The sequence below is a fragment of the Brachypodium distachyon genome, chromosome 1, assembly GCF_000005505.3.
Source record: "Brachypodium distachyon strain Bd21 chromosome 1, Brachypodium_distachyon_v3.0, whole genome shotgun sequence".
Taxonomy (NCBI): Eukaryota; Viridiplantae; Streptophyta; class Magnoliopsida; order Poales; family Poaceae; genus Brachypodium; species Brachypodium distachyon.
Window position 1 is genome coordinate 66,407,472 of NC_016131.3, and position 26,098 is coordinate 66,433,569.

At 46.4% G+C, this 26,098-nt stretch overlaps 4 protein-coding genes across 4 annotated transcripts; 2 read left to right on the top strand and 2 right to left on the bottom strand.

Annotated features, from left to right (window-relative positions):
- Nucleotides 1-1,885: 1,885 nt before the first annotated feature.
- On the bottom strand, nucleotides 1,886-22,053 carry LOC100839063 (polyubiquitin 11). Its single transcript, XM_014897820.2, is given in 9 exon segments — nucleotides 1,886-2,198; nucleotides 2,484-2,550; nucleotides 3,281-3,476; nucleotides 3,600-3,705; nucleotides 8,002-8,194; nucleotides 14,007-14,053; nucleotides 14,055-14,134; nucleotides 14,289-14,391; nucleotides 22,015-22,053. Coding segments are annotated over 9 exon segments (831 nt in total). The 5' UTR covers nucleotides 22,021-22,053; the 3' UTR covers nucleotides 1,886-2,165.
- LOC104581818 (protein DMP2) lies at nucleotides 9,945-10,974 on the top strand. The gene has a single exon (XM_010230545.3). It carries the CDS (start codon nucleotides 10,148-10,150, stop codon nucleotides 10,784-10,786), a length of 639 nt encoding a protein of 212 aa, XP_010228847.1. The 5' UTR covers nucleotides 9,945-10,147; the 3' UTR covers nucleotides 10,787-10,974.
- LOC100839668 (leucoanthocyanidin reductase) lies at nucleotides 15,304-18,081 on the top strand. The gene is made up of 5 exons (XM_003561754.4): nucleotides 15,304-15,568; nucleotides 15,670-15,819; nucleotides 15,905-16,142; nucleotides 16,224-16,427; nucleotides 16,647-18,081. The coding sequence occupies exons 1-5, from the start codon at nucleotides 15,356-15,358 to the stop codon at nucleotides 16,910-16,912; spliced, it is 1,071 nt and encodes a 356-aa protein (XP_003561802.1). The 5' UTR covers nucleotides 15,304-15,355; the 3' UTR covers nucleotides 16,913-18,081.
- Nucleotides 17,926-24,399, bottom strand: LOC100839974 (ERAD-associated E3 ubiquitin-protein ligase component HRD3). Its single transcript, XM_010230547.3, has 6 exons — nucleotides 23,771-24,399; nucleotides 22,930-23,421; nucleotides 21,845-22,060; nucleotides 19,872-20,195; nucleotides 19,170-19,412; nucleotides 17,926-18,552 (listed from the first exon to the last, which is right to left on the bottom strand). The coding sequence occupies exons 1-6, from the start codon at nucleotides 24,332-24,334 to the stop codon at nucleotides 18,358-18,360; spliced, it is 2,034 nt and encodes a 677-aa protein (XP_010228849.1). The 5' UTR covers nucleotides 24,335-24,399; the 3' UTR covers nucleotides 17,926-18,357.
- Nucleotides 24,400-26,098: the final 1,699 nt, after the last annotated feature.

Consider the following 26,098-nt stretch of genomic DNA (forward strand, 5'->3'; position numbering starts at 1 on the left):
AAAAGTATAGCAACATAACTAAGGCCTTGTTTGGCACTAATGTAATTTTAGTCACTAATGTATTGGGTATTTTAGGGGATTGGGTGTTCACCAAATACTCTCAAACCCCCTTTCCAACCCTGAAACACTAGTACGAGGTGTTTTTAATTGGTACAAAAATGAGGCATGAGGTGTTTGAGTTCCGAGGGGATAAAACTCTAGAAACACTAGTGCCAAATAATGCCTAAGTGGTCTTTCTTATGGATTTTGTTTTTCATCTGCAGAAATTATATAAAAGCATTCTGCATCCTCCATTGAAAATAGACAAGGTTATTCATAGTATTGAGGATCTTAATAAGTGATGTTAAATGGTTGGTCTTACAGTTTTGAAGCACATCAAATTCTTGACAAATTACTATTTTGTCCTTTCAACTTCATTTTCGAGTGACTCCATGTTTTCTCAGCATTGGCATTTAATGTTGACTGACAAAAATTATTTTCTCTTCATTCTTTAGCAAACTCCTCTCCGGCTCATTCATGTTGATGTATCAATTCTGACTTGGTATTTTCTACTGGAAAGCAATATGTTAAGCTGCAGGTTCATCAAGATTAATGTCATGTTTATTCGTTTACCACGCATTGGCAATGGCACACCTTGTGGCTAGCATACCTTTCCCCGTTGGAAATAGACAAATTTATAGAAGCAGTGTTCTGATCGTAATTATTTTGCATATTGTACAAGTTTTTTTTTTTGAACTGTTGCATGTTGTACAAGTTTGTTGGTCTAGAAGTTTAGAACAGCTGAGAAACACTGGTGAAAATTTTCTACATGAAACTTGTACTGAGTGTCGATAGTTATACTAGGTTTGCTTTCATTCCTTGTCACTGCCACTACTTTTGTTACTATTGTATTTATTGTACACTTAGAATTTAGGTAAGCTCTAGACTGGTTCTGTGGACATGCAAAGCCCATCCTGGACGGTTAGCTTCTCTCACCTATTTTTTTTACATGTATGTTCCCAGGTCTGTCTGGTGTCGTTTTCCTTGTTTCTACACTCAACACAGAAGTCCTTTGTGAACAATGAACACCCATACATGGGAAGTTAAAAAGAAGACACACCTGGACAATTGATCTATAATTTGCCGTCGAAGGTATAGAGATGTAGGTTTTATGAGTTATTTTGTAAATCAAGATTTACCTTGGAAAAAGGGTGAGACCTGGGGTTCAAAGGCTCGTAAGCTCTTCAATACCGAATCAGAACTCAGAAGAATAGACGACATATGAAGCTAACAAAATCAACAAAGAACAATCATTGGCACAGATCAAGATTATCGGGGTATTAACAAACAAGTGCCTTCCTAGAACCCGTACCACCCACCAACATGCTCCCTACGAAGACGACATGCCTGATAAGGCCCTGGCTGCCTGGCATATCCATGCCATGACATGCAGCGTAAAGCATCAACAAACAAATCGCCAAGAAAACCCCGACAAAATAACAAAAACAGCAGCACCAGGCACCAGCGCGCATGGCAGCTGAGCAGGCAAGTATTCATCCAGACAGAAAAGTGTCCGAATGGGCAATCCTTGATCGCTCAACATCCAGTAGCCATTGCACGTAACTGAACAAACGATCCGCATAGTACGCAAGCTAGATTGAACTTCACAAGGGTCATCAGGGCACCACATCGCATCAACTTCACAACCTAGCAAAACATTTTGGGCTGAAAACTACAAGAACTCTCATATGTACGATGCCCTCACCTGGCTATACTGATTTGGACATTTGAGATCACAGTTTTGACCCTGACAAAAAGCCAACTAGAAATCTCATAGCCAGATCGGATTTGGTGTATGACCCAGCAAAAGCAACACAAAATACCAAGGTGAGCCGGCGATGCAAGGTAGAAAATAAACAGCATATATAGAAATTAGATAAGTGCTCACTCCAGCCAAAAGAGTTGAGGTGAGTACCATATTACATTCATGTCTTAAACATGCATCCGAACATAGCCGAGTATTCAAAAGATATCATGTCTTAGGCATGCATCCAAACATAGCCAAGTATTCAAAAGACGGTGCTCAACATCCACCAAGACATTACAGTAAGATAGTTAAAACTTAGAACTCCAACATTTCTGATAAGCTGAGACAAGTAACAACTGATCCAACCGATGCTTGCACTTCAGCAGTACCTGCACTTCTTCTTTGCCCGCAGCTAAAAAGAGTTTGTTGGTGAACATAAATTAGATCAAGGGTATGCTAAAAATATTGAACGTGGGTACAGAACTTATTTCGTGGGCTGCCAGTATTAGAAATATCTCACAAATACACATGTGCAGTACAAATAAGCACAAATTCCCGTCTAAAGCAGACTGCAGACATAAGTAGATCGAGAAGCCATTAAGGGAAAAAATGCTATATGTGTAACTAGAATACAATGACAATAACAGTGAGACGAGCATCACAAATCATATTGCTAAGGTGAAGAACATGGATTTACCTGGTTGCTGTGGCCACACTTCTTCTTGCGGCAATTCTGAGCCTTGAGGGGCAAGCGGGAATAGCACCTAAAACATAAAATGGTGAAAAAGTTAGCCACACAGATAACGAGCATTAAAATCCTGTGCACGAGTTATCTTCTAAACAAGGTAAGGGACAAACATTTGATCATGCATGAATGGCAGGCCAAAAGAAAGCCTGTCTTGAGAGTTGTGATCCATATACTTAACTCGTGCAACTGATCAATTAAGCACCCGGCTACCAAATGTCGGTAATGTAAACGCATACATGACATATCATTAACAGAAGAATCAGAACACTAGCAGGAAACGGTGATATTGAAATACAAATTCGCCTGTAAGCGTGTTTTTTTTCTCATATGGCAAATCCACAAATGGCAGGCTAAATTAACTCAGCAGTTTTGCAAGCCAACAACCAGAAAACCAAGCAATCAGGCAAAAATCATGTGCCACTTGTGAGGAATGACTGCAGAACAAAATCAAGCAAGGTTTGGTTGATGGTAAAGGTGGGGTTTTATCAACTATCACATGTTAATATCATGATCCAAGGGATAAAAACAAAAACGGCACATCAATCCAAATTAATCTGTCACTATTTTACTAAGTAAATCATAAAACATACTGTATCTAGCATACCCAACAAGTTACATACATGCAAGACCACACCAAAAAAACAGCATTTTTTTAATTATAAGTTAGACAGTTGAAACTGTCGCACATCCTGGTATATCAGCAAAAGCTGCCTAATTTGAGAACAGTGCAGGGGTTTATGTATTACTTGCGGCAGATCTGCTTGCGTTGGTTGTGCTTTTGTGCGAGGGCCCGGAGGTTGGGTTCGATTATGCTGCTACCCCCGCGGAGGCGCAGCACGAGGTGGAGAGTGGACTCCTTCTGGATGTTGTAGTCGGCCAGGGTGCGGCCATCATCCAGCTGCTTCCCGGCAAAGATAAGGCGCTGCTGGTCCGGAGGGATGCCTGCGATCGACAACACAACACAAAGCAAATGAACCAAACCCAGATACGCAACGGTGGATTCGATCTCCCTCCACGAGACGCCATGGAAACGTAAGGCAACGAAGTGGGCAGAACTTCCAGTACCTTCCTTGTCCTGGATCTTGGCCTTGACATTGTCGATGGTGTCACTGCTCTCGACCTCGAGGGTGATGGTCTTCCCCGTCAGTGTCTTCACGAAGATCTGCATCTCCTCTACCTCGAACCTCTACTTGCCTTGGCTCTCCCTGCTTCCCCTCCTTCCCGAGCTCTAGCCTCTAGCCCCTGACTCCGGATCGCGCGCGTGTACTGGAGTGAGGAGATGGTGATGGCGGCGGAAGGGAGGGAGCGGTCTTTATATAGGCGGCGCGCCACGCCCACCCGCTGGGCAAGGACCGAAACCCTACCTGCCGGAGTTGGGAGTCCGGCGCTCTAATGGTGGCGCGCGAATCGCGAATTCGTTCTGCCTGTGAGACCTTTACTAGCGTTAATTGCCCAGCTTTACCGGGACGGTTAGCGTTTGCCGTCACTAGACGGCGATACTTGCCTTCGGCCCATGTGGAAATAACTCCGGCCCGGCCCATACAGATGCCGTTCGGCTGTCAGGTCAGCAGTAGGCCCCACACTTGGCAGGCTGGCCGCTGGCAGCGGGGAGGAGGCTGAGAGGCTTCTAGAGACAAACAGATCGGACGGTTGGGTGGGTCTGCTCCTAGATCGGACGGTTAAGGTGCGGAAAAAGCAACAGAGGGAAATGCTATGAAGGCAAATGCGCTTTCTTCTGGTTTCAGTGATGTTCATGCATTTGTGCTTAAATCAGGTAATATGTCGACTTCTGTGTTTTTTTTGGCGAAGTAGTAATGTGGTTGTAACTCCCGGCTCAGATTTAATCGCTATGCTTCCTGTGGCAGCACAGTGCACATTCAACTAGAAGAGTCGCACTGAAATATTAACTAGCATGCCCTGAAATCAGTAGCAAGTGTTCAACAGTGTAATCAGTCAAGATTCGGCTTGTCTAACAAGAGCTTTACAAGGGAGTAGAAGAAAGGAAAATGACATACTAGGTGCTCATTACAGAGACAAGCTACCTTGCTAATTATACTACTCGTAACTCTTTAGCGGTGAACATGCGTCATAAAGACAACCTCAACTATTCAATAGAATAACCAAGGATCTAACTCCTAACAGGACATTTGACACAAACGTAAAACGTGGAAGCTCGATGTATCATTGAAGGTTCGATTCACCGACACTCGAAGGTATTGAACCCCTAGTAGTGATGTCCAAATGTCTTCTTCGGGCTCAACTGAAAAGAACGGCGCAAAATCCATGAGATCAAAGAAATAAACAGAAGAGTCGATGTGACAATTTCTTTCCGCGCAACAGTACTGTGTCAACTAAATGAGTACAATTACGATTACAAGTTGCAAAAATAGATAAGATTAAGCATACATGCATGTAGTACTAAAAAAATATCACGAAATAAAGAACATTCAGATATGATTTTGTTTTAAATGACAGGGACATTTGAGGTTCACCTGGTTGCTGCGGCACCTCCGACAGTTCGTAGCTTTGGGAGCTAGACGAGCATAGCACCTGAAGACAATGGGACATGTCAATTGCATACATGTGTAGGAACAAATTAACAACCATATAGTCCCATAAACAAGCAGGTATTTTTACATAGACGACCCGGCAAATAAAGGCCGCGTCGTAGTAAGAAGAGGGAAAAGATGCATTGTTGGAGTGGACGGAGTTACTTCACAAGAAGACTACAAAGGTTTCCATGATCCGACGACCGCCGCAGATGACGAAGAAGCGGAACACACGATATTAACGAGGAAAAGGAGAGGGAAAAGAAGAAGTGACGGGAGCGAGAACGAGAAAATACCACAAAAACCCTATCTCAGAAGCAGTTCTGCGAGGAGTCAAGTTATGACTCACCGAAGGAATGAGAAGCACCAGTAGTCACATTGTAATGTACTAAGTGAAATTATGTGTGATCCATATACTTTTGTGTATGCATGTGATGAATTTTTTGAATTTAATTTAGCACAGATTACTAGTGAATTTCATGATGTACAAATACTACACAAGACATGATGTGGTGTACAAATACTAGACGAATGCATGATTTTTTTCATCAAACTTGAAATACTAGTAAGTATAATCATCAGTAACGGTTGGCCTGTCATTCACCCGTTACTGATGAGTGCCTATACTCATCAGTAACGGTCGCACAGCAGCGCGACCGTTACTGATGAGAGGTTGGGCATTGCTCGAAAGAGCTTATCAGTGGCGGTCGCATCCTAGCGCGACCGTTACTGATGAGTATAGGCACATCAATAACGGTCGGCTCCCTTACCCGCCCGTTACTGATGTACGTAGGGTATATAAGAGAAGACGCCGAAACGGTCGGGTCTCATTCTCGCCTGCGCGTCCTCCCCTAACTGAGAGACCAGCAGTGGGCGCCCCGCTAACCCTAGCAAAGCTCTGCCCAATTTTCGCCCGTTGACCCCGCGCGTTGCCCCGAGCCCGCCACCAACGGCCTCGTCCTCGCCTCCTTCCTCCTTCGCCCCGAGCCCGCGCCGGATTCCGCGCTGTCTTCCTCCTCCTCCCCGAGCCCGCGCCTCCCCGTCCTCGACCAGAGCCCGCTGCCGACGGCCTCGTCGTCCTCGCTCGGAGCAGCCGCCGACCTCGCCCGCGACCTCCCCGGCGTCCTCGCCCGCGACCTCCTCGCCGTCTTCCTCCGCCGTCCCCGAGCCCGCACCACCGAGCCGTCTTCCTCTTCCCCGCCGTCGACCCCGCGCCACCGAGCCGTCTTCCTCGACCCACAAGGTGCGCGCTCCCTCTGCCTCCCTCTCACTGTTAGGGTTAGGGTTCACTGTTAGGGTTAGGGTTGAATTTTAGGGTCAGGGTTCACTGTTAGGGTTAGGGTTAGGGTTCACTGTTAGGGTTAGGAATTGCTGCTTCTGCCCCTGTTTACAAGTGTTAGGGTTCACTGAAATTACAAATGTTGTATGATGTGCTCATGTGCTCCTTGCTGATTTGAATTAAAGAGCATGATTTATACATGTTTAAGATTTTAGTTATATATGTAGCTCTACATAATTTAGATGCTGCAATATACATGTTTGCGTGATGCAGTTCATAAATTTAGCTCTACATAATTTCACAAAGAGTAAGATTTTAGCTATATACATGCGATTTACTTATGATTTTAGCTATATACACCAAGTGCTTCATTTATGTGAATTGTGGGCCCGATCATCGTGTCAGCCTTTCCCCTATGATACTTCCTCCTGCCGATGCCGGCGGAGATGAAGAGCGGGCAATGTCGATGCCTGCACAGCTCAAAGATAGCCAGACCACAGGATCGGCACAGGCTGGAAGCGTCCCTCCTACCTTCTCTCTCTTGGGTGCCGCTGAGTCCATGGGTGGCCGCAAGATCGATGACAAGTACAAGGCAGATGAGCAAAAGGCATGGGACAATAAGAGGAGGCATAAAAAGAGGGAGCGCGGCGACAAGACCATCAAGGAGTCCTCCAATGTCACTCAAGATGAGATGCACTATGTGACTGACATAACTGGAGTTCGGGAGGACAATAGGCCTGACATTCTCATAAAGAACCCCCGTCAAGGCCAGAGATTCGAAGACGGATCCTATTTCGTGGCTAGGGAGTTTGACCGGGTGCTTATTTACTATCCTGGAAGACCGATGGTCACCGAAAATTCCCTGCATGCCGTGTTCAGAGAGATGCAAGAGCTTCATCAGTTCCCAGCAGTGTGTTATGTGGCTAGTACTGTTGTCACATCCTTATGGAGAATGCCATCATGTTCAAGCCTGAGTGGAAGGGGTCAGTCGCGGCGATGGAAGAGTACTGGCGGCTCCGAATGACAATGGGACACCGAACTAAATGGGTCGTGTATAACATTCAAAGAGAGTTCGTCCATCTCATCAACAATGAGGTCATCAAGCCTAGTGGGGACTTCTACGAACGCGTGGAACAAGTGGTGTCTAGAGTTCACCCACAACATTAGGACCTAGTTTGAAATGAGATACATTTGTATTCTTTATATGCTTTTATGAAATTTTGACACTTTGTAATTATGCTTCTATGAAATTTTGACACTTTGTAATCAGTGTCGTGAAGTGAGATACTTTTGTATTCTTTATATGTTTTAAATGATGCGGCTTTATATACATTTGTATGGTTTAAATGATGTGATGTGCTGTGCTGTGATGTGATGCGGCTTTATATGTATTTTTATGTGCTGTGATGTATATACAATCTGTGTTGTGTTGTATATGCAATTCTGTGTATTTTCTGTGGTTTTAATTATTTTTTTAATACCGAAAATGTATCGTTAGTGATGATATATACATCAGAAACGGTCGTGTCGGCCCGCCCGCCACTGATGTGTATATACATCAGTAACGGTCACTGCGACCGTTACTGATGATACCCATCATCAGTAATACGAAGTTAGCAACGGTGGGTCCGACCGTTACTGATGTTGTTTTTCGATCGTTACTGATAAAACTTTCTGTAGTAGTGCCGCCGGCGACAAGGCGCTGCTCGCCTGGAGAGACGCCTTCCACGTCCTGGATCTTGGCCTTGACGCTGCCGACGGTGTCGCGGCTCTCCAGCACGTCCAGGGTGATGGTCTTGTTCGAACAGATCGACCTCACGAAGATCTGCATCTTTGGCTGCGCCTTCGTTTTGCTTGTTTGTTACGTTTTCGATCGTGTCCTGACGGGGGTGTGCGCGCCGCTGATCGGTCTTTATAGGCACACGTTGGCCGGGCCCGGGACGTAATGCGTCCGCCAAGTTACCGGACCGATGGAGAAACGAAATAGGAACGACCGCTCCTGTACGTTTACGGGGACAACCGGTATCAGTAATTAATCGCGCGTGTGGTTTGGTTTTATGTTAAAAAAATGACGAAAATTTGGTTTTTATGTCAAGTATACCACACAATTTGATCCCCTGATTTGCATGCCGTACAATGCCCATGCTAACACCTAATTGCATGGAGTATTGGAGTATCCCTCAGTGTCGTACGTACGCAAATAGGATGGGAATTCATCGTAGGTGAGTCAATTTCTCGTAGGTTTAACTGTGCATTTTGTTTTAAGCGACCGTAAAAATTAAGCATATTTTTTGTCAAGAATTAAAGACTTTTCTTTTTTGCGTGAGGGATGCATCATTGATGCCATTTTCTTCACGAGAAGATCAAAGGCATACATTAAATCAACCAACCCTTGTAGTATCATTTTAAAAATTTTTGCCAACGAGAAGTCCTTGGGAAGAAAAACAGCATCTTAAACGTCGTCGGTGCCGCAACATGAGCAAAACTTAATGCTGCTTCTAGAACTCCCAACCACGTCGGAGTCTGGTTGTTGACGTAGCACCTTGTAACTCATTGGTCGGAGGAAAAAAATGTTGGTGACGGTGATATAAAAAATAGACTGCCGTTTCAGACGAGAAGACAATGAAGAGGTATAGATGACCACCCTAGGTCCAGCCAGACCGATTGGATCTAGCATAGACATACCCGGTGAGATATAGCACCAGTAGGCCTCGATGAAGTTGGTGGAGCCTCACCGATTGGATAAGAGGCACCAAGATACCAAGGCCAGGCCATCTCAAAACACGAAGACAGAATAAAATCCACTAGTCCTGGATAGCAACGACTAGACGATCACCCGCCATCGATATCCTCTAGCTTGCACCGGATGCCGCCATCGAGGAATCAAACAACCCTTCGAGACATAACTGTCGTGCCACAATTTGTAGAACCGGGGTCCCCACCGCTTCCCACGCCCCAAGCGAGAGAGGTTTCTTTACGCTTTTTTTTTTTGTGCTTATACCGGGAGTTTACGGCAAAAAATGTTAAAGGCTGTTTCGCGTCGAATGAAAGTGGATGAATTTTGTCAATAGCTTCCGTTCCGTCCTCATAGTGATAGGTACGTTTTCTCTTCTCTTTTTTGAACGTCTGATAGGTACGGTGTTGATTGATGCCAGGGCCAGCTAAGTCGCTGGAGTTCCTTTAAAGATTACCAAACTAAGCATGGTCGCAGTCAGCTAAAACTCAAGCAGCATTGCAACACGCTCTTATAGTCTCAGCCATGTAGATAGAAACCATATACGGAGTATTACAGCAACAGCTGCATATGACCAAAGATGATAATAATGCAGCTTTCAGAACTGAACATGCATGGTTCGAATCAATCATTTGGCCACTGGTTAACCAATTGGTTATTTCAAACATACATGCGACGACCTGATACAACTCGCACTATTCATTTTTAAACCATCGTTCAGTAAGTATAATATTACTGGTGACAAAGCACTGTCAGTTGCACGCCAGCACGATCGAGACGATATATAGCTAAGATCGATGACCATTTCTTTCGTTCCTCCCCACAAGGAACTGACTCCATTTGGTCACTGTCACATTTTGAATAACTCCAGTTTGCAGGCTGAACAAGCTACGTACAGTTTTCTCTCAGATTAACTGATTAAGCAATCTGTTTCCCAAAGCCCCCATGGATCTGTTGTACGCCCAAGTGTCCGGCCGGCCCTATAAATACACAAGAGCTAAGCTTTTGACTTTGGCGAGGGATCGAGATCGAGCTGGCTTATAGTTAGCTGATGGCAGCAGCAGCTGCAGCGACCACAGGCCCGGCGCCGGCGCCCACGGCGAGCACCGCCAGCAAGGTGGGCGCCATGGCGGACACGACGTTCGGGAGCATCGGCGACGTGCTGAAGCTGCTGCCGACGTCGACGGTGATCGTGTACGAGGTGCTGAACCCGATCGTGACCAACGCCGGCGCGTGCGGCGTGGGGAACAGGGCGGCCACCGCCGTGCTCCTCGCGCTCTGCGCCGCGTCCTGTGCCTTCTCGGCCTTCACCGACAGCTACGCCGGCGCCGACGGGAAGCCCCGGTACGGCCTCGTCACGGCCAGGGGCCTCCTGCCGTTTGCCGCTGGCGGAGGAGACGACGGTACTGGGAGGGACTTCTCCAGGTACCGGCTGCGGCTGGCGGACTTCGCGCACGCGGCCTTCTCCGTGGTCGTGTTCGCGGCGGTGGCGCTGCTGGCCGACGCCAACACGGTGGCGTGCTTCTACCCGGCGCTCAGGGCGCAGCAGAAGCAGCTGGTCATGGCGCTGCCCGTCGTCATCGGCGCCCTCGCCAGTGGCTTCTTTGTCGTGTTCCCCTCCAGGCGCCACGGGATCGGGTACCCGCCGGCCAAGCCTGCCGCGATCTCGTTGGCGTCGCAGACTAGCTAGCTAGCTTGTCCGGTGACCTCGGACCGCTGTTGGGCTTCAATTCGTGTACATGTTTGTGCTTTGTACATACGCCTCGTGGACGTACGTGTGATCTTATAATTGCCGGTTTTCGGAGTGCATATGTGATCTGTTGATCGATTTTTTCAACATATTTTGTTGTGGCCAAGGGGGACAAGAGCCAAACGTTAGACCGTGCCAATGTTTTGTTGTTGTTGAGGGAAAGACCGTACCAATGTCTAAAAAGGTATTTTTCGTCCATCAAGGATCATAAACGACATCAATTCACTGCATTCCCTAGTAGTTTTGAAAAGATGAAACCTCCAAAAGACCTCGCAGGGATGGTCTTAAGGAAAGTAATCAAGGTTCAACATCCAGCAGGACCACCAAACTGAACCAAACAGAGAGATGACATCAAAAACAAACTTTTCACGACCTATCCAGACCATCCAACCAACCAAACAGAGAGATGGCATCAAAATGCTAGACCGCCATCTCCCATTCAGTTTCGTCCACACATACAAACTCTGAAACTCTACTAACTAAGTAGATGTCTTTTCTTTGTTCCCCATTAGAAATATTGAATACAATTCTTAACCGTGCCATCAACAAAACCTGAGTATTCAGGGAGAGTTTTTTTTCAACATCCAGCATCACATCTACAACGAGACAATTAAAGACTAGATGAGCACCGAGAAGTTGTATCACCGGCGAGAGGATGATGACACTTCAGTGGCGCCTGTACCGCCAGAACCTGGGCTTCTTTTCCCTGAGCTGAAAAATATTGTGTTGGAAAAAATATATACTTTCCCCGTCCAACAAAAAATGTCTCAAGTTTGTCAAAATTTGAATCTATCTGGATGTGACTTAGTGTATAGATGCATTTAAATTTAGTCAAGGTCGAGACATCCTTTTGTTGGACGGAAAAAGTATCTTTTTTTTAAGATAAAGACCATCGATTCCGTCGTTCGATTAGAAGAGAATCACTGTACAAAGGGAAACAACAAAGTTTCCCCGAGACAAAACAAGAAAAGGAAAAAACCTGAGGGAAGACAAGCTCCCCAACTCACACCGAGGAGGGAGTATCAGATCAAAGAATTAAATGAAAAAAGCTATACTAAATAAGTTCGTCAATTTGTAGCTACCAAGAAATAGAATTCCCCGACTATACATTTGTTACAAACTATTCTAAGAGGAGAACATCAATGCAGTTATATGGGTCGCAGGCTAACCACAGTGTACGGCAGAAACATAAAGCAAGGATAACATAAAAATAAAACTGGAGTGGTTTAGGACCATTTGAGTGGCTGCTCGGGCGGAACCCTAGCCGCCGCCCCCACTCCTCCAGCCCTCCTCTCCTCTCCCCGTTGCTGGAGGATCCCGGCAGACTAAGCTCGCCCGGCGGACTGCGGGGCCTTCCCGTGGCTTTTTGCGGCGAATCTCACAGCAACGGTGCGCGGAGGCCCGCGACGGCTGCTGCCGATGCCGGGCGTGGCGCTGGAAGGCCGGGGCAGCAGCACCACCCGGCGGCGCGGTCTTTGGCTGGCGGAGGCGGCGGTAGGTTCTGGTGTTGCCGAGCGTTGGTGGCCAAGCCCGGAGGTGGATCCGGCGTCGGCGGGTGGTTGGGCACCGGATTGGGCCGGCGAACGGCGGGCTTCTTGGAGGCGTTTTCGGCTGCAGATCTGGTGCAGTCGTTCGCCTCCCTTCCCCGTGCGTGTGACTTTGGCTCGCTAGCTTCTCGCCAGCGTTGCTACAGCGTTGGATGCTAGGGCGGCAGTCCCGGGTCGCGTTTTGGTTGTCTAGGCAGCCGATCTGGAGTTCTGAGGCGCAGATCTGTCTCAGTCAAGCAGAGGAAGGATGTCAAGGCGGCGGCCTCGAAAGTGGGTGAAGGCGGTTGCTGCACGGGGTGTAGTCGGGTTCTGGACGCCGGGGCAGCAACCCCGGACAACGTTGGTCCTCAGGCGGTCAAATGCGATGGAAGATGCTGGGTTCTTGAGGCGCGCCTCACGTCCACCTGCATCGGGGCTGCCCAAACCTGCTCCTCTTCGGGGTTTTGGTTTCTCTCCCCTTCGTCTGGTGGCGGTGAGTGCGGTGCCGTGGTGCGGTGCTCTGGCGATGCTTCTTCCGTGCTCCTTTGGAGCCCATCAAGGTCCTTCGGCCCTTTCTAGGGAGCCATGCCGGATCTGGCTTTCTCAGTGGAGGGGTAATGTGTCGATTTGGTGGGGTTCTTCTTCAATTGCATCCGTTGGTGTGTTGGCGTGTAGGCAAAGCATTTGTTCGTTGTGTCGATCCTCCTGTTGACTGTTAGAGGCTTTGTCCTCTTTTATCTGGTTTTTGTCCGGTTTTTTCTAATAAACCGGCATCTCTATTTCTTGTATAATGAAATGCAGAAACATCCTGCCCCTTTTGAGGTGTCCTCAAAAAATAAAAAATAAAACTGAAGTTGCAAGAAGCTCCGTCGAAAGGTTTAGTGTTGTGTTTGACTAGAGCACAGCAATAGTGAAGAAGCATCATGAATCATATTGGAATAAGACAGACTAGCGCGAAGAACATTTTATTCTTTTTTCATGACAACGACAATTAAGTTTCATCTGGTTGCCGTGGCCACACTTCTTCTTGCGGCAGTTTGTAGCTCTCAGAGGCAGACGAGCATAGCACCTGCAAAGAAATGGGGTCAAAGTTAGGACTTAGGACACAGCACCTATATACAGTACAGTACAAGTCCAAAATGATCGGCACGGAGTATAAGAAACATGTTTTATTCTTCTATGCACGGTAATCTACGGATAGTATCGTTGCATACGTGTGTGTGGGGTGGGGGGCGGGTGGTGGGGTGGGGGGCGGGCGACCCAATGAACACTAATCTAAGGTCACGATACACGGTTGGCTAGCTTGTCAAATCATGCATTTCAGACACGCAGCAGATCATCTTGTACACAGGCCGGTAAATATGTACTACCTCCATCAACAATAAGGGGCGTATTAATTTTTTTTGACCAATGCTGACCACAAATTACTCTATTAATATATAATTATATGATATAGATTCATATCCATTATATTCCAACTCAAGGATATTTGTTTATGGTTATGATTTTGATCACATTAGTCACATACTTATGAAGTAATTTGTGGTCAAAAGCTTGGTCAACTGAATACGTACTTTCAGCAGATCATCTTGTGCACGGAGTGCTTTTCTGCGAGGTTGGGGTCATAGATCCAGCCGCCGCGCAGGCGAAGCACGAGGTGAAGCGTGGACTCCTTGTGTATGTATGCCGTAGTCGGCCAGGGTGTCCCCCTCCTCCAGCTGCTTCCCCGTGAAGATGAGACGCTGTTGTTCCGGCGGGATGCCTACGGCGACGACGATGGCACAGCGCAACGCACGTATAAATTAACCGTAACCCCAAAGTGAGTGAGACTCAATATCACAGTGACACAGTGTAAGCGAGAAATCAAACTGATAGAAAAAAAAACGACGGCACGCAAAATGTAAGTGGATCCGTACCTTCCTTGTCCTGGATCTTGGCCTTGACATTGGCGACGGTGTCGCTGGTCTCGACCTCGAGGGTGATGGTCTTCCCCGTCAGCGTCTTCACGAAGATCTGCATCTTCAACCCCCCTTGCGTTTACCTGTTGAGTTCTCTCTACGATGCGGCTCGGCGGCCGGTTTGATCTTTCTATATCCAGCGACGCCCAGCAGCGCCCAGCGGCACTGCTCGGCTCGGTACGTTGGCGCGTCCAATAACTGCATTGTGCCGCTGGGTATTGGACGTGCTAACGTGCCGAGCCACGATTTTGGCGGGGTAACACCACCGACATTACTACGGCCCATACCGGCCTGTATAAGGACCAGGCCCGGCATTACTACGGCCCATAGAGGCTTTTTTTTTTTTTTGCAAGAAGACCGATAGAGACCTTAAGAATCAGCTCCAGGAGGCAGCCCACACAAATCCCATTCAGCGGCGTCCCATTTTGACCAGAGTCCAAGAGGGGATTGTTTGATGGCTACTACAGGATGGGGGCGCTCTAGACCAGACGGTGCACGAGGTAGTTCAAGAGCGGGAAAAGACAGTGATCGGAGCTGTAACAGTGAACCCACGTAGGTCGGTCTGTAAAAAGACTAACGGGACATCTAAAAGAAAAGACTAACGGCAGACACCCACTCTATTTTTATTTATGTGACCCGAGATTAAGGAAAAAGTCATTGGCGACTCATTGGAAAGCCAGGAAGATCGAGCCCCCCCTACCATTCATCACTACCCAAGAAATCAAAATGTCCGGTGCCCGTGCGTGCTATAGATCCGGGCAGACCTGGGATTCGCCACCTAACGCCGGCATTGCGTTTTGGCTAACAGCCACACCGCGCAAACCATGTGGTCACCTACTCTTCTGACCTGTACCAACACCTGGCACGTATTATCGGTACAAAAGCGAGCAACCTCTATATATAACAATCCCGACGCACGCACTCTGTTCCTCAGTGTCCGCCGTCCGACCGGCCGCTGCGACACACACACGACTGAATATCACAGCAGCTTCTTGCTAGCTAAACAGAAAAGCGAGGCAACAACAATGGCGCCTTTCCTGGGACAGGAGGGTGCGCCTCGCTCCGCGGCCGGCCCGGCCCTCATCGTGGGCGCTACCGGCTACATCGGCCGTTTCGTGGCCGAGGCCTGCCTCGACAGCGGCCGCAGGACCTTCATCCTCGTCCGCCCCGGCAACGCCTGCCCCGCGCGCGCCGCCTCCGTCGACGAGCTCCGCAAGAAAGGCGCCGTCCTCGTCGAGGTATAAATCAGTTATATAATGCTCCATCATTTATACGATCGATATCAAATGCAGGCGCGGTACAGTACTGGAATGCATCGTGATATGGAAATGGAATGCAGGGCCGTGTGGATGGGAAAGACGGGAAGAGGTCCGTGGAGACGGCGCTCCGCGCGCACGGCATCGAGGTGGTGATCTCGGTCATGGGCGGGGCCAACATCCTCGACCAGCTCGGCCTCATCGACGCCATCCAAGCCGCCGGCACCGTCAAGGTAAACCCTTTGGCTCTGACACGTAAAGTTGCTGCGTTCACTGCATTTGTGTTGTGCGTGACTTTGTATGTGTGCGTGTGCACAGAGGTTCCTGCCGTCGGAGTTCGGGCACGACGTGGACAGGGCGCAGCCGGTGGGGGCAGGGGTGGAGTTCTACGATGACAAGCGGCGCGTCCGGCGGGCGGCGGAGGCGGCGGGGGTTCCCTACACCTACATCTGCTGCAACTCCATCGCCGGATGGCCCTACTTCGACAACATGCACCCGTCCGAGGTGCCGCCGCCGCTCGACCGCTTCCAGATCTACGGCGACGGCACCGTCAGAGGTAGAGTACCTACGTACACCTGCGCCTTACATTTAGTGTCATATAAAGTGCAATGCTGATGATTCTACTGCACATACCCAGCTTTCTTCGTGGCTGGAAGTGACATCGGCAAATTCACTGTCAAAGCTGCTTACGACCCCCGCAGCATCAACAAGATTGTTCACTTCCGTCCCGCTTGCAACCTCCTGAGCACCAACGAGATGGCGTCCCTGTGGGAGGCTAAGATCGGTAGGACGCTGCCACGTGTCACGCTTAGCAAGGAGGACTTGATCGCCATGGCTGCAGGTTTGGGCAACAAACCAAAATCCTAACGAACTCTAGCACATCCCCCATGCCATGAGCTAGCTTATGGAATAATGACCATCACCCAGAAAGAAGAGGTTTAGAGATATTAAAAACACTTAACCCTGGAGGGTTTAGCCTTGTTCCACTGACTATAGGACATAGCAAATATAGCTTGAGATAGACAAAAGGTATTCGTGACTTGATCTATCAATTTTGCAGAGAACATCATCCCGGAAAGCATAGTCGCTTCGCTGACGCACGATATATTTATAAACGGCTGCCAGACCAATTTCTTCATCGATGGGTCAAAAGACATCGACATATCAAGCCTTTACCCTGACACGCCCTTCAGGACAATAGATGAATGCTTCGACGAGTATGTTAATGGCCTCGACCTAGAGGAAGACCAAGACGATAAACAGAACAAGAAAAAAAGCAACACACCGATGGTGGAGATATTGGCAGTTCATCCTACGTGTGCCTAGGTCCAGACATGTACAACACAGCAACATTATTCGTGTTCCTTCGTACTTTCTACATTATTCCATTATGGGACTGTTTTGTGTTACGTCCGTTATGTCAACATTCAAGATACGAGATGGGTGTGTAACAACGACAACTAGCGAGCGGGCAGGTGGATTACACTATGTGTTTTGATTGTACTGAATGATCGCGTAGCCATTGGTTTGTTTAACCTGGTTGGATGATTAAATAATACTTCCCACCACCTTATCTAGGTCATTTTGTGTAAAACACGTGATTTTGCTTTCGCAACATGAGGCAAATATGTACAGAAACTATGATAATTTAACCTTTCTCTCTTCTGGGTGGTAAGGTAGCAATGCGATATGGTATTTGGTTCAATTTCTCATTGAGTGCAAAGGTGTAGGATTGGGTAGCTTTCTCTTGTCACGAGGAGTTTTGAGTTTTCAGGACAGCCACTAAACCATCAGTTGTGGCCTTGTGGGTGCTCACGATTTGTGTGAGTAGTCCGTTGTTCTGTTCTGGGTGGTTTCTTGCCCCATGTTCCCAAAGCTAGCTGCACTCTTTCTCTACATAATTGAACGGTAGAGCTCCTGCCATTTTCCTCAAAAGAAATTTGCAAAGGTGTGCAAATTTCATACTTGTCCTCAGAAAATAACTTGGGACTTTCTGACTTTTGATTATTGTACAAAAAAACAAGCATGTGCTTTGCAATTTTCCCTTCACTGTTTAATCTCCTGCTATATATTCCCTAGGGTGCGGATTTCAACGCTGTTCAATAAACTAGGTGAAGCTAAGTAATTGCTTGATAGTATACTGGTCAAGTTGAGAAATGGAAGTTCATATCCACACACTATCCATTATAACATCTTTGGTGAAAAGATATGGCCAATTTTGAGTAGACATGTTTGCTCAGGTCCTATTGAAATTTGGAAATAGTTAGGGACCATGCCATTCAATTTGCACGAATTAGATTTTTTTATCAACAAGGCCCGGGAAAAATGAAAGTACTCACTTTTGAACAATCCACAGTTACAAAAGCAGAATATGGAAGCAGCTAGGATGCGCATGTCACACGCCATTAAAACTAGCATGTTCCAAGCAACAAGAGCACTCTAAAAATCAGCACTTTTACAAGTATATATGCTATGTTAAGAAGGGTGAATTTTCACCGGGAACCACAATATCATCTCAATTTCACAGCTATGAATCAGTTCATATCCTAGCCAATTTAGTGTACATATGTTGTCTAGAGGGCTACCATTTTACATCCTTTGTCCTCAGAAAGCCACTAGCATTTCACGGTTGAAGGAAATCCAGTACTCCAGTATGAGCATTCATTTCATTAACATTTCAGACATTCAACAAAATTTTGATGCTAAAACCGAGAATAAACAGCCATATGTACCTCAAGCAATCACATCACATAGCCCCCAGCATCTCGGCTTTAATTTGGTGCACCATCAGGTTGTTGGGGGTTGTCAGCCACCACCTGACGCCTCTGACGCTCTCGCAAGTACAGGACAGTTACAAGGCAAGCAAAGAGAGTCAATATCGTTGCATTCCCTTCATCCATCAGGACATCCTCCACCCATTCCTCAACTACAGGATATATTTCCGGCAGGGAATCAATAAAATGAACCTGAAATTAAGAAAGATTTAGCTATGAAGTGCAAGAAGCAACAATTGTGTTGACAACACAGGATGATTGCAATACTCATTGTGGCAAGACATCATGGCAACACAAAGACGGAGCAAAACTAAAAGCAAACATCAATCATCAGGTGACTATGAATAAACAATCAATTAGGCATATACAGTAGCATACTTGAGCGAGAAGTGCTTTAAGCGCTAAGACTAGAGATGGTAAAAAAAAATCATTACCATAGATGCACAAACTGAACAAACAGTTTCTACCCGCAAAAAGAAAAGGAACAAACAGTTTCTGAACATCTTTCGTCATTGTAAACATGGTATTTTCAAAACTCAAAATACAAGAATAAGAGGCTTATTTGTTATGCTCAGAAGACTAGGGTTCACTGCATACAGCAACCAGTGGGCTAAGAACCCCAAAAAGTACTAGTACTAGCAACCCAGTGAGATGGTGAGAATGGATCATGAAAAAGGTTTTCAGTGGCAACAGATTACTGGATAAGGGAGGCAACTAGAAATATACCTACAAGTGAACTATACAAATACTTGATTTCCTGTGTGGAACTAAGCTCCGGATGATGATACACAGAGAAAATAATGCCTTACCGCAAAACTGCCAGCATAATTCTTCCTTATCCATAGACTAGTTAGTGCAAGCATAACAGGAAGCTTAGCTGCTGAATCCACCTCAACAGCCTGATCATAATATCTTTTTGCCAAGTGCAGATCAAGGGGAAGTCCATGACCATGCTCATGCATGTACCCAAGGTTAAACATGGCCTGGGCATTAGACTGTGACTGAGCATGCATATATGCCTCCGCTGCACGCTCATAGTCCCTCCCTACACCCTGCAACACAAAAGGAAGATCCAATATGTGATGTCAGCAATGATACTAGGACAGTTTGTAAGAGAGCGCAGATCCTGTAGTATCTCTTATAACTTAGGAACCATGCTTTATTTGGCTACCGTAATAGGGATTTTCGATAAGTTGCTCCTTAAACATGACAATGCAAACAGATGGTCTGTAGGTCCAACATAAATTCTGTATTATTCAAAAAAAAAAATCAGAAGACAAAAGTGAGGTACTTTAGAATTATTATTTTTTATATTTTTTTTCAAAATCTGCAAGTCATACTAAGAGCAAAAAATGAGGACCATGTCCAACATAAAATATTATATCCCTAAAACATATGGTCCTTGATGTGAATATCTTAAGTAATTTTAGCAGAAGCCCATTATCATCTAAAATGTTTGAGAGCAGACTTTAGGAATGCATTATAGCAACTCAGAGGACCATCACACATACCCGTCCATAGTAGTAGGCATCACCAATCAACAAAGCAGCATGTTCATTACCCTGCTCAGATGCTTGCCACCACAAAGCATGTGCACGGAGATGTCTTTCCGTATCTGTACAGAAGCCAGATTCTCCCATGCAAATATTTTCCTCACCATACCTATCAAGAATCCAGGCAGCATTGCTTTGGGCAACCTCATATCCAAGATCTGCCATTCTAGAATACAAGAGCAACGCTTTCCCTATGTCACCTTTCAAATAAGATTCCAGAGCCCATCTAGACAGCGAGCTCCAGGGCCCTCTCTCGGCAACAGACTTGTACAGAACTGTGGCCTGAAACAAGATCATATGCAGGATTCAGTTCTTTGATAATATTACATCGATAAATTAACGTTTCCCTATCTGTATCATAACAACTAAATCATGTAAACAAATCAACAAAGTATATTATAGCATGAACTTTCTCTGCAATTCAACCTTTTGTTCCTTTATAGGAACAAAAGCTTTGGTCTGCGATTCTTGTAACTGGAAATAACAATACTCCAATAGTCTAACCAAGGACATGCAGTATTGCTTTGTTGTTGAAGGGGAAAATGCAAACAAGTCATAAATCAGGGTTTTTTTTTGGCCATTTACATTAGAGGATCTAAGTAGTGATTGTCGTGCAGGTCATTATATTTTTACCAGTGGTCAAGAAATCGGACGGTTAATCGCTCCTCGGCAGTCCAGCGACTAGATTAGTCCTATTTGTTGGCATTAAGCGCTCTGGACAACTAATCGGTATGACAGCCAATAAATCGGCCTCTCCAGCGATTAACTAGCCAGGTCACCTTGGCCAAAATGGCCCACGCCGCTGCCCCAAATCCTTCCCGTATCTTCTTTCTTCCTGCAGCTAGGGCTCCCGAGTCTCTCCCTCCTCTCCCGTTTTGCTGCCGCCGTCACCCGATGCAGGGCTCCTGCAGCCAGATCTAGCCCGGCCGTAGCGCTGCCTGCCTCTCCTCCTCCCTCCCTCCCTTCTCCAGCTCCCCCTACCAGCAGCAGCGACCAGCACTAGCACTGCTAGCTCGACCGCAGAACCGCCTGCCTCTCCTCCTCCCCTGCCGCCGCCTCTGGTTCTCCTCCTCCCTCCCTCCTTCGGCTCCCCCTACCATGGCAGCGGCCAGCACCAGCACTGCTACCACAGCACTCTCCTCTCCTCCAGGTTACCCCTCGGCTGAATTCTGTTTTTCTGTTCTGCCCACTGTTTCTACTATATTGCAGATTTTAGTGCAATGGTCGACCGAATAAACCGATTAAACGGTCCGAATTCTGATTAATCCCTACCCGACCAAGCAGCTACCGATTACCAATATCCCAACCAGTGATTTTGACGTCATTTTAAATCTGTAGTGTAAGCGTACGGGCCGTGAAATTTGAATGCTTCACTTTAAGCTTGATTATTTTAATTGTAAGACTTGTCAAATATAACCAAGCCTGTTGTGCTCGCTGTATTGTTGCTACAGATAATCTGCTACCAGAACACTTACACGGGAGGTTGGCCAAGAAAACAAAAAAGGAGTTGGGCAAGATATATCAAAATCAGATGAGATTACTTCTCCACTATCTACTACTCCGTCCGTCCCATATCTACTACTTCTCCACTATCTACTACTCCGTCCGTCCCATATTAAGCGACTCAAATTTGTCTAAATATGGACGTATCTATATACTAAAATACGTCTAGATACATGTAATATTCTGGCACTTAATATGAGACGGAGGGAGTACAAGTTTCTAAAAAAAGTATTGAGGGACAGTAAACATTTTGAAGCCTACTCACTGCGCATCCTAGGTACTACAGGGATCTAATTACACATGGCTCATGCGAGCATTCCATTCCTATATACTGATGATGATCTGATTAAGGAATGCTCATTGAAGCATCCTATATACTGCTGATAATGTACACTATAATTAGACAACTGGAAAAGAAATATCATTACCATATGGAGATTCCTCTTAAGTCCAATGCCTTTTTGGAACAGTTTTGCCACTTGATAAATAGCTTTTGGCTGTCCGGCATTAACTGCACGAAGAAAATAATTGCAGGCTGTCATCACATCCCTCTTTACACCAATACCCTTTAAATACAACACACCGAGGTTATAATAACCCCCATGTTCCTTATTCTCAGCTGCAATTTCAAAATATTCTTTCGCCTGCAACAAAAATAAGTAAAGACAAGTAAGTTCCTCAAGCTTATGAGCAAATCATTTATTGCAACATGGAACTAGGTATTGTTGAAAACCAGCAAAGCAAGAAAGCAAAATATCTAATTCCATAACTTGTGTTATGTCAATAACTATGAAGACTATATTAATGTATTGCAAGTTTCACCGGTTTTAGTATTTATTAACTGATAGTGCAGAACCGCAGAACTTTTGTTACTCGACTTTGTTTTCCATCAGCAACTAGGATGTGCTACAAGACCATTTGTTAGTAGCATCCTAGTGAATATGTGTATACTGGTTAGCATAACTCTGTTAAAAAAGAGTGCAGTCATAATTTCCATCCATTTGAAAATTGACGTGAATATGATTTTAAAGATTGTTGTAACTTACTTGTAGATGTCTCCTTATTAGGCTCGGTAAAACATTAACGGCAGTAAGATCGGAGTTTTTTTTTAAAGGGTACAAGGATTGGATTATTGTTAATGTTACATTCTATGGCAGCTGGGAGTGATGCATTGATTAAAGGGATATTTCCTTATATATATGCTTGATCAAACAAGTTCACTTTGTTTCTCCATAGCAACATTATCAAGATTGCTGCAAGTGATACCTAGAGTTCCTGTCTACTACAAGATGTACAGCAGTATAATTTACCAAAATAACCTATAGAAAATCTAGCTGTCTACCAGTATCTCTGACTAACAAATATGGCAGAGGACACGGTGAATTTGTAACAATGCAATATTTAGTCAAGGCAATTCTAACACCAGGCACATTCCAGGGCAACAAGACTTATATTGTCTAGGCGTTATGACTTACTACAAACATGCAACTGTATTCCAAATTCAAATACTTACTTTTGTCACGTTTTTCGTCTCCACCCCATAGCCTTTCACATAGAGATAACCAAGTCCATTGTAAGCTGAGTATTGTTGCTGCTTTGCTGCAAGTATCAACCACTTGTATGCTTCAGTGTAGTTTCTTTCCACTCCAGCACCTCTAGCATAGATCTCTCCCAGAAGCTCCATTGCACGTGTATCGCCTTTCTCAACAGCCTTAGAGAACCAATGATATGCTTTACCATAATCACGCCTGAGTCCTCGTAGTCCATAATAATACAGAAGCCCTAATTTGTACATTGCAGCAGCATTGCCTCGTTGTGCCTGGTACTCTGTGATCTGGAAATCTTCATCATCCTCTCCACGGGACTTCCTCAAGGCCTCCTTGTTCTCCTCAGTTCCACTGTGTAGCCGGACTGGTTCAATCACTGGTGGCTCCTTCGAGATTAAGGAGCTTGTCAGTGCAGCCTCTGCAAGTTCAGCATATAGCGTGACAGCCTCTTCATACATCTGCAAAAGAAAATTATTCAAGTCGACGAATAATCCAATCGTCGTAATAGCATTACATCATACTAATAATTTGGTCCAAATCATTTATAGAAGTGGAGTAGCAGAATTGCATGTACGAACGAACAGTAGTTTACCACTAAAATTTAACGAACCTAGTCAACAAGACATTGAAGAACACAGCAAAAGTTCCCTACATGTTCTTTGCTGCCACTAAACGCTGAAGTTAGCGAGGTGAGGCTGCCGGTCCCTCCAAAGCAAGCTAACCTCATGTAAATCGCTCAATCATGGAATCCCCATTAGAATGTAAAAATTGCGCAGGTGCGCAAACAATCGAACGGAATCACCTCACCTCCTGACGGAAATAGGCGTAGGCGAGCGCCATCTTGGACTGAAGGTCTCCTGCGTCGGCGGCGAATTTATGCAGCAGGAACGCACGCGAGCGGGACACCGGGCGTGTCATCCCGGCTCCGGAGAGGAACGCCAGCGCCGACTGCGCACCGGGGTGTCCACCCGCGGCCGCAGCCTCGATCTGCGCGGACGCAGTTGAGAAAGCGGCGTCGTCCCCTGAAGACGCCGCCGAGATCATCGCGCGGGCGCCCGCGACGAAGAGCGCGTCGGACGGTGAGTCCGGCTCATCACCCGACGGGGAGGGAGTGGTGGGGTCAAGGAGGGGGACCCAAGACGACGGGGAGAGGAGAGGGTCGGTGGCGGGGGAATCGTCAGCGAAGTCGTCCCAATCGTCAGCATCGGCATCGGCGGAGGGTAACGAGGGATGAGCGCCGGAGGCGTCCTTGAGGAAGTCGTCACCAGAGAGGACCAGTACGAAGGGTCGTACGGAGGCGGCGCGTGGGAGGAGGGCGGCGGCGGTGACGACGACAAGGAGGAGGAGACGGCGGTGGAAGACGCCGGCCATCGGAGAAGAGACCAGACGAGATCCCCCTGTTCTGCAGTAGGTTGGGAATTAGGAGATGGAAACCGTGGTACTGACAGGTGGTCCTGTCGTGCTACGGCGGCGTGACGTGTTTGGTGGTGACGTGGAGATTGGAGTCATGGGTTTAGACGTGTATAGCGCAACGTGATTGGCTAGGGATTTGAGTCAAACTTTCGCCAAATGCCACGTATTCTGTACGATTCGTCGATTCTATCACAAAGTTCGGAGGGTTATTACTCCTCTTCTTTTTGTTCGGGGCCAGATAGTTGGCATCGGGATCTTGAACACAAATCGATTCCAACTAGCCAATGTTTATATATAGAGATGTTCAGCAAGGAAGTGGGGCTTGTATGACAATGTTGGTTTCTTTAATGAAACATGAGGTATAACCTTTGTTCTCGAGAAAAAAAGGGGCTCGTGCCGCCTCTTGACTACACCAACCCGCATCGTCGTCACACCCGTTGTTCTTTCTTGTTAACAACCTGTCAACAGTGGCATGCACAACCATGGGTCCCCTCACCACCCGCGGAAAGCGTCGTTGTCGTGCCCCTCGTCGCTTGGCCCTTCTTCGATCACCAATCGTCGTTGGTCCACTGCCACCTCGATTGTCATCTACCGGATTCTTCTGTAGTGTTGATGTTTCTCCTAACCCTAAATTAGACCGTGAGCTATACGCTCAGTGTGTGCTCGTCAGTCGTCACCGACTCGCTTCCGATGCCGTAGCCTCCGACTCTGTTCGGACTTGTCTCCATCGTCTCTCTCTCTCTCAGAGGTGGAATCTATTCAACTACTTATCGTGCTACGTCGCACGAGTGAGTTTTCCACAAAAAAAAAATCTTAAGCTTCAATGTCACAAAGTTTTTTAAAAAAAAACATCGACTTCACAAAACTGTATTCTAGACGACATCTCTTGGTTTCTTTCATGTCAGAAACAATTGTTTTCACAAAACGATGTGAATTTATCGGCTGATAAATACTTCCTCCGATCCATACTAATTGTCAAAATATTACATGTATCTAGACGTTTTTTAGACATAGATACATCCATATTTTGGCAATTTGAGACAGATAATAAGGATTGGAGGGAGTATATTACATCAGATTGGAGAATAAGAATGAAAAAAACACATAGATGTTTCTACCTCCACCTTTTTGCAGTAAAAAAAAGTCTCGTGAAGAAAATGCAGGGGACCAACCCCACACGAGAAACTAAGATCGTTCAACACACTGCAGCCGGACATACCCCTTGCAATGTAGATTGTGGAACCAATGCTTCATCACCACACTATCTAAAAAAAGACGAGAGCACAAAACAACGAAAAGAGAGAAAGACTAACAAAAATAGACTTAACGCCAGCATTGTCGTCACCACCGCCTCGAGAATTTGTCAAATTGGGGGTCAATACACGATACGAAAACATCAAAGGCTCCCTGGTGGCAGGCCGTGGTAGCTAGACCAAGACAAGGATGAGGTTGTGAGATTTTTATTCCATGTATGTATGTGGCCTCGTCGAGACGTAGTCACCGAGGACGTAGAAAACTCAAGGAAACCGAAACTTGAATTTTCTTTGAACATTTATCCATGGTTTCCACAACTCGCGTCTCGCGGTGCCAGTTTGGTCACGGGAGGCAAAGTGTGCTCCCTCATCATTTTGTGCGATGTACAGGGCGTCACTCCTGATGTGCCTTCTAGGCTCAAGAATCAAGATTGCCTCGCACACCGATACTAATTTTTCCAGCACACTT